The sequence below is a fragment of the Priapulus caudatus genome, unplaced genomic scaffold (assembly GCF_000485595.1).
Source record: "Priapulus caudatus unplaced genomic scaffold, Priapulus_caudatus-5.0.1 Scaffold1161, whole genome shotgun sequence".
NCBI classification, from domain to species: Eukaryota; Metazoa; Priapulida; class Priapulimorpha; order Priapulimorphida; family Priapulidae; genus Priapulus; species Priapulus caudatus.
The window spans coordinates 56,592-68,196 of record NW_014578222.1 but is presented as its reverse complement, the minus strand read 5'-3'; the positions used below and the strand labels follow the sequence as shown (position 1 = coordinate 68,196).

General features: G+C 39.1%; 2 protein-coding genes and 1 long non-coding RNA gene across 3 annotated transcripts; all 3 read right to left on the bottom strand.

Moving 5' to 3' along the window:
- Positions 1-1,939: 1,939 nt before the first annotated feature.
- LOC106815626 (endogenous retrovirus group K member 6 Pol protein-like) lies at positions 1,940-3,202 on the bottom strand. Its single transcript, XM_014820115.1, has 2 exons — positions 2,988-3,202; positions 1,940-2,690 (listed from the first exon to the last, which is right to left on the bottom strand). The coding sequence occupies exons 1-2, from the start codon at positions 3,200-3,202 to the stop codon at positions 1,940-1,942; spliced, it is 966 nt and encodes a 321-aa protein (XP_014675601.1).
- Positions 3,203-3,600: 398 nt separating this feature from the next.
- LOC106815625 (uncharacterized protein K02A2.6-like) lies at positions 3,601-5,739 on the bottom strand. Its single transcript, XM_014820114.1, has one exon. It carries the CDS (start codon positions 5,737-5,739, stop codon positions 3,601-3,603), a length of 2,139 nt encoding a protein of 712 aa, XP_014675600.1.
- A 215-nt stretch (positions 5,740-5,954) lies between these two features.
- LOC106815627 lies at positions 5,955-7,325 on the bottom strand. The gene is made up of 2 exons (XR_001394764.1): positions 7,279-7,325; positions 5,955-6,534 (listed from the first exon to the last, which is right to left on the bottom strand). It is a non-coding gene; the product is annotated as an uncharacterized LOC106815627 (long non-coding RNA).
- Positions 7,326-11,605: the final 4,280 nt, after the last annotated feature.

The following is an 11,605-nucleotide window of genomic DNA, read 5'->3' as shown; positions in this document are numbered from 1 at the left end:
CGTCCAATCACTGCCAGCTCAACTCTACCCCAGCCAATCACACACACCAACACTTTCTTATTCGAGTAATTACGCGCGAAATGCACATATGGCCAGCATCTGTACAAGCGCCACCTAACGTCTGTAATCTATCTGCTAGTTCCCCAACCTAACTATTTCTGATCTGTATGCTAAACGGTCAATCCTAACCTATGCCTCTACATTTACTATTTCAATTTAACATGTGCAAAACAGATGTTACAGTACACGTAGTACATCCACGTTTATAAAGCCGCACGATCTGATGGCAGTTTATTGATTGGAAACGAATGTAGGGAAGCTGCTAGCTTGCAGTGATCGCATTAGTGGTTACGCGTGGATGTATATGTAACACCCTTTGCTAACGTCTATTCGGAATCATATTGTAAAGAATATAACCACACTGGTATACGTATTCAGTAATTCTCTTTAATGGTTACCTCTTAACTATGTATAATTCCATAATCCCATAACAGGGCAAGCGCGTACACCAGAGTTACGCGAGACACGTCATAACTTACGAGGATTAGTTTGTGACGTACGTTATCTAGCAAATGTGCAGTATCTACGTATCGTGCTCTGTCTCTCCCCGTCTCTCCCCTCGGGCTCTCTGTCTGTATCTCTCACTGTTTCTCTGGGTCTCTCTCTCTTGCTAAGCAAGACATTTTATACCCAAACTGGAGACCCGCCTACCTATGGTTTATACTCAACCTGCTATACGCGACTGCATGTAATTGGTTGGCTCTACTAACTGACTAGTCCATGGTCACGACTTTACCAGGAAAGCAAAGCCTGAAGATGCATGTAGCATTTATCAAACGCTCGTTTATTGATGCTTGGAACCTACTGTCTAACACCTGCGATAGATAAAACCGGTTAGAAATTACGGACTAGATGCAGCTTTCAAACCTTCAGCTGTCAGTGACTATGCATTAATTAATTAATTATTTATTTATTACATTTATTTATTCATTCAATTATTCATACTTTTATTTATTTATTCATTTATTTATGTATTACTTGTTGTAAATTGTTGTGATATCACAAGTACTTAAGGATACTCTCCACGTTGTGCATGAAATTTCATCAATTTTTCGTTTTCAACTTTATTCGATGGCTAACACTATGTGCCACCTGTGTACATGCTAATTTCTCCATATAACGGTACATGTGAACTGTCAGAGCGTTTTTGCTTGCCCGCGTACATGTGTAGTAAGCAGCGGCTGACGTCATTATGACGTCAGATACATGATACAACCACGATAATAATGACTAAGCCGGTATCATTAAGCGTCAACCCTGCTACAGCTGTCATTAGATAGATAGATACCCAACTAACAATCGGAGGTTTTAAAAACATTTTTAAAACTGTAATGTTACGTCTGTCTGTGACAATCACTAACAAGTGACAACAGGGTTCAAACATATAACGTGTAATCTGACGATCCGAATGTGTACAATATGGCGAACACTGCCGAGCAACTGATGACTGCGCATGTGTTGTGCGCAAGCATGGTATAGGGGGCGGTCCTAATAAAGTACAGTAAATCATTATGTTAAACTGTTCATATCATTACATCTCCCTTCCTGTGCCTAAACTGTCACTGTATGTAAAATAAAGATACCATACCATATGAACAAACTCTGGTGTTGTATACATTTTGTTGTGTTAACCTACTTTCCATTTCAGATGCACTTTTCCAGAACTAATGCTCAGCAGTGTCGCATTCATTCAAACTTTTCACAATAACTTCAACTTTTCACAATATATTCATCTGCCTGATGAACTAAATTTAGTGTATAAAATTAAACACTGAATTTCAGCTGTCACTGAAATAACTTGAAATTTAACTGTCACAAAACAAAAACTTGCATTAACTGAAAATTTGCTGACTATTTCCAACTTGAAATATATGTCTGTTCATGCTTCAATCAATTGCTGTGGCATTATGATCTCTCGACCCGTTCTGGTGATACAGGTAGGCTGGCTGTCACCAACAGTATTGGGTGTAGACGATTCCACTGGGATACCGGACTGCTGCTGAGTTGTCTCCCCTTGCAACTTCTGGGTTGACATCTCCACCTCTGGCCTTGGCAGAGGCTCGTTGGTCTTTAGCAATACCGATCGATTTCTCCGCAAATCAGACCCTCTGTCAGTCTGAATCATAAACGACCTGTTTGCGACTTCTCTGATCACTACCCCTTTTTCGCGCCAGATTTTTCCATCGTCGCTCAACACTCTAACACGGGAACCGGGTTCAAGAGCAGGAAGCTGCTTAGTTCCACGGTCATGATAGTGTTTCTGTTTCTTTTGCGACAACACTTTCTTCTTGACGACTCTCTGTCTGGTGTTTGTTTCCAGTAGGTTTGTACGAATAGGCAGATTTGTGCGAATTCTTCTACCCATCAACATCTGTGCTGGAGAATAGCCATTCTCCATCGGTGTACTTCGATAAGCAAGTAGTCCTAACTGAGGATCTTCGCCGCTTTCCTTGGATTTACGAATAATGTTCTTCACTGTCTGTACAGTGCGTTCGGCTAGTCCGTTGGACTTGGGGTATCTTGGACTTGAGGTAGTATGTCTGAAACCCCAGTCTTCCGAAAACTGTTTGAATTCAGCGCTGTCATAACATGGTCCGTTGTCTCCGAACACTTCCTCTGGTACGCCATGTCTGGCAAATGTAGACTTCAGTGAGTTAATCACAGATCTGCTAGTTGCGTTTGACAACACAGCGACTTCTGGATAATTCGAATACGCGTCAACTACTAGCAGATAGTCTCGACCACTGTATGAAAACAAGTCGGTTGCCAGTTTCTCCCATGGTCGACTTACAATCGGATGAGGATCTAATGGCTCTACTTGTTAACGGCTTTGATGTGTGAGACAATGTTCACAATCTTTGACCACATTGGCGATGTCGGAGTTCATCCCTGGTCAAAATAGGACTTTGCGTGCACATTTTCGACACTTCTCGATCCCGAGGTCTCCAACATGAATCTTTTTCAGCATTTCACTTCTGAGTTTTTTGGGAATTAAAATCAGCAGCAGCTGTAGATCTGCATCTTTCTGCATTTCATCCTGGATTTTTTTCATGCGTGACTCCGACACACTGGTTGTTGATTTGACTTCATCAATGTACGCTTGCACCTCAATGTCAATGTCACTGTTTCCTGTGTTCTTCATGTATGCACGTGACAATGTATCTGCTGCGTGCATGTGTTTCCCTGGTGTGTACGTGATTTTCAGGTCATACTTTTGTAGTCGCAATTTCAGTCGTTGGATTCTTGGCGGACAATCAGCAAGTGATTTTGCGAAGATAAACACAAGCGGTTTATGGTCGGTCTCTGCGATGATACTCTGTCCATAAATATACTGACTCGAATTTACAATACTTCAGAGTATCCTTTTCGATCTGAGCGGTAACGGGTTTCGGTCTCCCGTCATGGCTCTCGAAGCATATGCCACAGGAACACATTCACCATCCATAAAGCTGTAGCAATACAGCCCCTAAACCTGACTGTGAAGCATCTGTTGACATCTTTGATCTGTCTTTTTGGGTCATAAAACTCTCAGCACTGGTATCACCTAGATAAGCAAAGTCTCTTGAGTCGCGTCAGCGCTTCCGTCATGTTCGATTCCCACTGTGTTTTGTGATGTAGGAGTGATCTGAGCGGTGCTGTCTCCGTAGACAGATCAGGCACAAACTTTGCTAGATATGTCACCATTCCTAGGAATCTCTGCAATTCCTTCTTGTTGGTTGGTCTATCCATTGCATGGATTGCTTCGATCTTGGTGCTGTCAGGCTTGACTCCCTTGTCACTGATAACATCTCCAATGAACGTCAGTTCAGAAACACTGATAACGCACTTGTCTGCATTCAGCCTCAAGTTCTCTTCCCTGGCTTTGTCTAAGACACGCTTTAGACTGGCATCATGTTCTTCCTGAGATGCTCCCTGGATAATAACATCATCCATACTGGTATCAACACCTGGTATGTCACTGAACATGTTGTAGATAGTCCTATGGTAGACTTCTGGGGCAGAGGAGATTCCAAATGGTAGACGGAGATAGCGATATCTTCCAAATGGTGTGCTAAATGTGCATACCTTGGATGAATCCTCATCTAGTCGCAGCTGCCAAAACCCGCTGGATGCGTCCAACTTCGTGAATACTTTGGCTCCAGCAAACTTTGACATAATTTCTTCTCTGGTCGGAAGTTTAAAATGCTCTCGCCGTATGGCTTTGTTGAGGTTCTTGGGATCTAGACAAACACGAATCTGTCCTGTCTTCTTATGCACTATGACCAGTGAGCTGACCCACTCTGTCGGCTCGTCAATCTTTGTAATCACGTCAAGAGATTCCATTCTGTCAAGTTCCTCTTTGAGTTTATCATGCAGTCCAAATGGTACCTTTCTGCAAGGTTCCACAACAGGTGTCACCGCATCGTCAAGACGAATCTTGTGTATTCCGGGCAAACAACCTAACCCTTTGAATATATCTGCGTATTCTGTGCGTACACTGTCACAGAAACCTGAAGTCTTTCTCTTGTGTGATTCTGTGTTCACTGATTGCCTCTGTTCCGAATCTGTATTTATGTCTTCCTGATTCTCTGCATCCACTTGCCAAACACGTCGGACTAATCTCAATTTCTCACATTCTTGAAGTCCTAGAATTGGATGAACAGGCTCTTGCGTCACGATAAACAGTGCTTTGCTTACCTTCCCCTTGTGTTCAATGTTCATGATACATTGTCCCTTGACTGGCACATCATGACCAGCATAAGCTGTCAATTTCACTTTGCTTGTGTGCAACTTGGGTTTACGTCCTATGGAGCAAAAGTCATGTTCACTAATGATATTGGCATTAGCACCAGTGTCCAACTTCATAGGTAATACAGTACCATTAATGTCTAATGGAACTATCCAACTCTGTGATGTGTTAGCTGTGTTCACAGTATCAACAAAGAACTCGTCAGACTGTTCATTGTCAATGTCATACTCAGTCTCCACTGCGTGAACCTTCTGCCCTTGCTTGCGTTTGTCTGAGTTTGGGCAACATTTGATAAAATGTCCAATTTTCCCACACCTAATACATTGTTTACCATAGGCTGGACAGGCATTTGGTCGGTGCCTGTACCCACAAAACTTGCAACTATCCTTCTTCACTTCTTGGTTGCGAGAGTTATATCCCTTTGACTCGTCACTAGATTTCGGCTGTCGCTTGTATACGGCATCACACGATGTACAACTACCACTAGCACCCGCTGCTTCGCCACTCAACTGACCAACCTGTGAACGGGTGGCCTCTTCCGCCCTACAAATGTCTATGGCTTTCGCCAATGTTAACTTCTCCTCACGCAGAAGGCGTTGTCTCAGTGTGTTACTTGGTATCCCACATATAACTCTATCACGGATCAAACCGTCTTGCAAAATTCCAAATTCACACGTCTTTGCTCGCGTGCGTAATTCAGTCACAAAATGGTCTATGGTCTCACCTGGTTTTTGTACTGTTGTGAAAAACCGGTGTCTTTCGAACGTCACGTTCGTTCTCGGGATACAATAGTCCTTGAACTTCAAACGGATCTTGGCCAGATCATTTGCGTCACCTGCTTCGGCCCACGTGAAACCATTATAAACTTCCAGGGCTGGTTCCCCAATCACGTGCAGGAAGATAGCTGTCTGTATCGCATCATCCTTCATGGCCCCACCACTCGCCGCCATATACACATCAAACCTTTGCGTGAATCTTGTCCAGTTATCGCTGAGATTTCTCCCGGACAAATCCAACGGCTGCGGAGGTTTTAGTGAATGATTACAATATGGCGAACACTGCCGAGCAACTGACCACTGCGCATGTGTTGTGCGCAAGCATGGTATAGGGGGCGGTCCTAATAAAGTACAGTAAATCATTATGTTAAACTATTCATATCATTACAAAAACGTTTCCAATTGGTTTCATGGACGTCCAAAATGGACGTTTTTAAAACGTCCATTTGTGGAAGGTTTTGGACGTTTTTAAAACGTCCAAATGGACGTTTATAAAACGTTTTCTAAACGTTTTAAGAACGTCCAGAAAACCTTTTAAGAACGTAGAACGTCCAGAAAACCTTTTAAGAACGTATTTAGAACGTCCAGAAAACCTTTTAAGAACGTATTTAGAACGTCCAGAAAACCTTTTAAGAACGTATTTAGAACGTCCAGAAAACCTTTTAAGAACGTATTTAGAACCTTTTAAGAACGTCCAAAATCGCCTGTAGACGTTGAAAGAATGTGCAGCAAACATTTTAAACATTCTAGAACGTCCTACAAAAGTTTTACTTACGTCCAACATAGGGTGTATTTTAAATAAACGCTAGGTACACACACTTGATTGTTTTTGTGATTTTATTATCAAACATATTTACATTATTATCCAAGTTTGATTAAAATTGAAGTATATATTAGTCTTCATCAGAAGCTTCATCTGTGACTGGTTCACCTCGAGCTCCTTCACCTGTAGCGTTGCTTGTCAGATTTCTGCAATTTAAGGCAAGCAAACAAAATTCCAAACTTAGAAACACACATACCTTTTGTTGCTAAATAATTATAGGCTTCCTTAGCATGCGCAGTCAGAGAAATGTAAATAATGAAAATTGCCTAGCTACTGCAGCTAAATTTTCCTGGAAATCTACAGACCTTTGCTGTCTACAAAATAAAATTAGTTTATTGCGCCGAGGGTGACCAAAATTGCTGTTAAATCTCCAATGTCTAAATTTTGGAACCATGATTAATGCCTTATAGCTTAAAAAGGGGGGGTTAGCATATCATATTTTGTACAATAGTAGTAGACTTTGCCCTCTTTTAGGAATTACAAAAGAAACAAAGTGCGACTCATTTGATTGAGGGCTCCCTTTTTGTGAATTTAAAAAATATGCCAACTTCAAGGTCATGGATCAACCTTAGTCCCATCTAGGAGGATCCCCAACATTTTGTGTTTTAAGTGACCTTTACCTATATTTTTAGGGGTTATCCCAGAATTTTTGCTAAATCTGAGGGGTCGGGTGGCAAATTGCAAACTAATTGGTTGTTTTACATGGATTGTCCCACCATTCTTTCACATTGCTGGCCTGTGTTGCCAATTTGAAGAGCCAATGATAGTGATTACCGAAATATTATAAAGAATGTAATATCCTAAATGTTTTATGTTCTGACCAATTTTGCTCTGACTTTTTATTTGTGATGGAAATCCACATTCACTCGACAAATATGAACTGGATTTACCTTATATTTTTTTCCTCTGGGAAAAAGGCAGCTCGCTTCAGGAAATCCCCAATCCATTGCTCTATGTCGTCCTCCTTAGCACCTGCATTGGTCTTCAAACATGCCCCTGAAAACGAAGACATAAACCCAATAGAACATTATATAAATGGTGGTTTACCAGTTTTGTTAACTTGTTTCCTTATGATAGAAAAATTTCAATTTTGAAGGCATAAAATGTGATTTAAAAGACAAACTTGTACTTCAAAACGAATTAAACCCTAACTAGGCTCGGACGTTTCAGTCATTAATACAGCGAGGGGGGCCCTTCAGATCTCGACCATCGATCGCTGCAAAAATTTGCACAATTGTAGAGTGGGAAGTGATCTACAAGACTGTACAATTAATTTTTCCAAAATACTTTCTTTATTTTATATTGATTAACCCATTCTCTAAGAGATACTGAAAATTCCATAAACTTTGTACAGGGGTCACCAGGTTCCTGTAGTGAACAGGTTAAATAGGATAATTTATGCATGAAATCTAAATCTTTAAATAAAGGTCTCAAAATGATAATTTTTGGTGTAAATATTTCTTGTAGCATTCCTAACAGTTGTTCATCAAAATAATTCTGGTATAAAAATGGATTTCTTATGTTATTTATTGGTTTTACGAATTTCTTTGTTTTTCAACCTTTCGCTTTAGTTTTTTGGAAAAAATTTTCGCAGGCACTTGAAGCTTGAATATGCGAAAATGAATTAATTGCAGCCATTGAAAGTTAAAATATATTTATATCAATTAATGCTAAAAACACAATTTGTACACAAAATCACGTTTTAGAGCTGACATGCATACACTAAAGGTAGCGTAGCGTTGTAACAGCACACCCGAATTTCACAAAAATGATCTTAAAAGATGCGCAAGACTTGAAAGTAAAAAAGTCATCGAGCCGCACAATCAAAAAATTTCGCACGCTGGAATAATCAGGAAATTCGTCGAGGGGGAAGCATTATCCACCCCCGGCTTAGTTAGGATTAAACTGGAATGAAGCAGTCTGTTTACTGCACTAAACTGACACAGTTTCAAGATGAATCAAAACAGAGGCAAGTTTTATTTGTTTAAATATACCAATCAATCATGCTGATGGGCATATAACTTTCATGAGATCAATAGCATATTGAAGCGGCGAAATGAAGTTTAGATAACATAACAATGGTCAACAGCCAAACTGCTTCTAGCTTGATTTGTGTCAACTTTTGACTAATTTTATAGTGGTTAAAATTGTTTATTGGCTCTAGTTTTCATGTATAGTTCATTTTATGTTTGTACATGCTCTGTAGCATGCTGTATAAACTGTATGGCAAAAATTTTGCTTCATTTATTTCTATTAAACACTTCACATTTGAATTTAATATTTGTCAGGTGCTAACCATATAGTAACCTTGATATATAAACAAAATCAATGTCATTATTGGGCGGGTTTCCAATGTACCTGACCGAGGGGTAATAATACTTACTGTATTGTATTAGCGCTTAGAGACAGATCATGTGTTAAGTGCTATATAAAAACGGCACTATTATTATTATATTAATTAAAATCTGATGATTACATTTCTGCTTCCCTAAATTTCAAAAAGTACTGATGGGTATTTGATCCCCATACAACATGAGATTAAAAAAAAGATTCCATCTCTATTTTTCATCTAAAATAGGACAATAACAAAGCAATGCTTACTGACTACCGCATGGGTTGTGCTATGAAGTGTCTGTAAAAATTAATACAGACCGAGAATTGAGAAGTAGAAGCTTTATAGTGACCAAACCTTGTATAAAACAGTTGTCCGACCAAAATTCATACTGAAACTGTACAGTATTGCCAATACAATTGCATGTGAAATGGAAATATATAAATATCTCAAAAATTGAAGCCAACCAGCAATTTTAAGCATATTGGGATTCATCACATCAAAATCTATAATAATTGGCATCTTTCATCCCAGAGGCAGACAACTTCTGAAAAATTGTTGACCATTGTAATCGTACTAATTACTTAATCTCAATACTTACTGATGATGACGGGGTAGAACTTTGTCTTCTTCACCCCTAGTTTCCCCTTCCTCCCTTGCCTGTTAAAATGCGACCACAGATGATTCGATCCAAGTTTCTTCATTACCAGCTTAGCCGTTGCCTGGACATCTCGTCCACCAACTAGACTCAGGAAGCGTATCTGAAAATACAAGTACTTTTGCCATTTAATAATAATAATAATAATATATGGAGCCATTCCAATTGACCAAAAATATATAAATAAATAAATAAATAAATAAATAAAGACTTTTGAATGCATCGACTGTTTTCGTTCTTTCAGTGTGTCGATTCATAGACTGGTTTTGCAACAAATCTAAAAAAAAAAACCTGTTGTAATAAGGGTTGGGATAACATCTATTAATATAGCTTACCAGTCACTTTGAGGATTCTTACTCGATATCGTCCCCATACCTGCTTGTCTGGCATCTCATGCCGCTTGGCCTTTGCCGATTGTTTGTGGCCCTGCCAGTAGCTGTACAGATCCTAGATTTAAGATAAAAACGAGAATGTCAATGACATAGTGCTCATCTTAAATCATGAGAAAATTGTAAAATATAAATTTCATGTTCAGGAATTTTTTTAAATGATGTGTAAATTGTGTCTGTATCCGTATTGCGTGATAAGTACTTACGTACTGGGATATGTTACCGAGAAAGCGCCTAGGTTCAAGACAATATGCTAGTATTAAAAACATCATACATGCAAGTCATTATATATACACACTTCTAAACATTTCGAAATTGAATCAAGGTCATTCCAAGTTCCCATAAACTGAACGACGAATGACAAACTAACAAGTAATTTAACAACTAATTGGTCGGAGCATGTGTTAATTCCACACTATACATAGGCCTACAGTAGCAAGTGGTGTCATAGGTGTGATCGGTGAATGCAGTAATTATGTAGAGCAAACAAACTATAGGGTGTTTCAATCAATTCAATTCAAGTCGCTGAGAGCAAATGTCGCTAATAGTAATACTGTACATCATGTGATATGCGATATTATGTATGTAATAGGAAAATACAAGATATTGTTGTGTTTACTCACGTTTCACGACAAATACTATACAACAACAATAGTAGACATATTGACTTGCCTTCTTGTATGTTTTTTAAACACTGATAATGTGTATATTCGATGGATTAGCTAGATTTGTAATGATAACAATATAATTTCTGCTTACCGATTATTTTCCGCTGGCGTCGTTTTACCCATAATGCGTTGCGCGGTTGCTGTGCGATGAACATATATGACGTATGCATAGCTATTTATTTATTATGTATTTATTGAAGATAACATAATGAACATAATTAACATGATTAACATAAGAAGTCAACATAATAAGAATTGATTTAAATTTTAACTAAAAACAAAAAGTGGTCAATGTTTGATTTCTTGTCGATGTCGAGGTGACATTTGATTTCTATCAAATGTCTCTGCAACATTTGTTGATTGATGTCGCACGGACGTCGAAATCACATCAATCGACGTTATGTTCTAAAAACGACCAATATTCGATGTCGACTCGAGGTGCTGTTGCCAACTGGGGGAGGGGGCGGAGAGGGGGGGTCCGCAAACAAAGGGTCTCACTGGCTTACGAAGGGTCTCGCTGTCGAACAAGCATAAAATCAAACAAACAAAAAAAAAACACCTCCATCTCTACCTAAAATTGCCTCTCCGCGCGTCTACAAAAAAATCAGATTTGCGGGAGCAGAGGGCCACCTCCCTCCCCTTTGGATCCGCCAATGTATATAAATCAATTTTGAATCCATTTTGTTTTAAGAAAACCTGGCTGACAAGCAAAATAAAAATACACCCCACCTCAAAAAAAATCATCACTGATATCAGAGGGGGATAACAACAAAAAATTACTGGGGGAGGTCCCCTTTGAATCCGCCAGTATCTATAAATCCATTTTTGTGTGTCTAAACTGTACATGGGAATATTGATTATGAAGAAGAGGATCGGACGTTCTAAAAACGTTCTTAAAACGTCCGAAAAAACCTAAATTTAGCGGAAAATGTTGGACCAAAGTGGACGTTCTAAGAACGTTTTTTAAACGTATGCAAAAAACCTAAATTTTGCGGGAAATGTTACGTCCAAAATGAACGTTTTAAGAACGTTTTTAAAACGTTTGATAAGGACGAAGACGAAACAGGACCTAAAAAGAACGTCCATAAAACGTTTTTTGGACGTTCAGTGTTACCTGGGCAATAGGTTTATTGCAAAACTAGTGTTAACAACGTTACAATTAAAATAAAT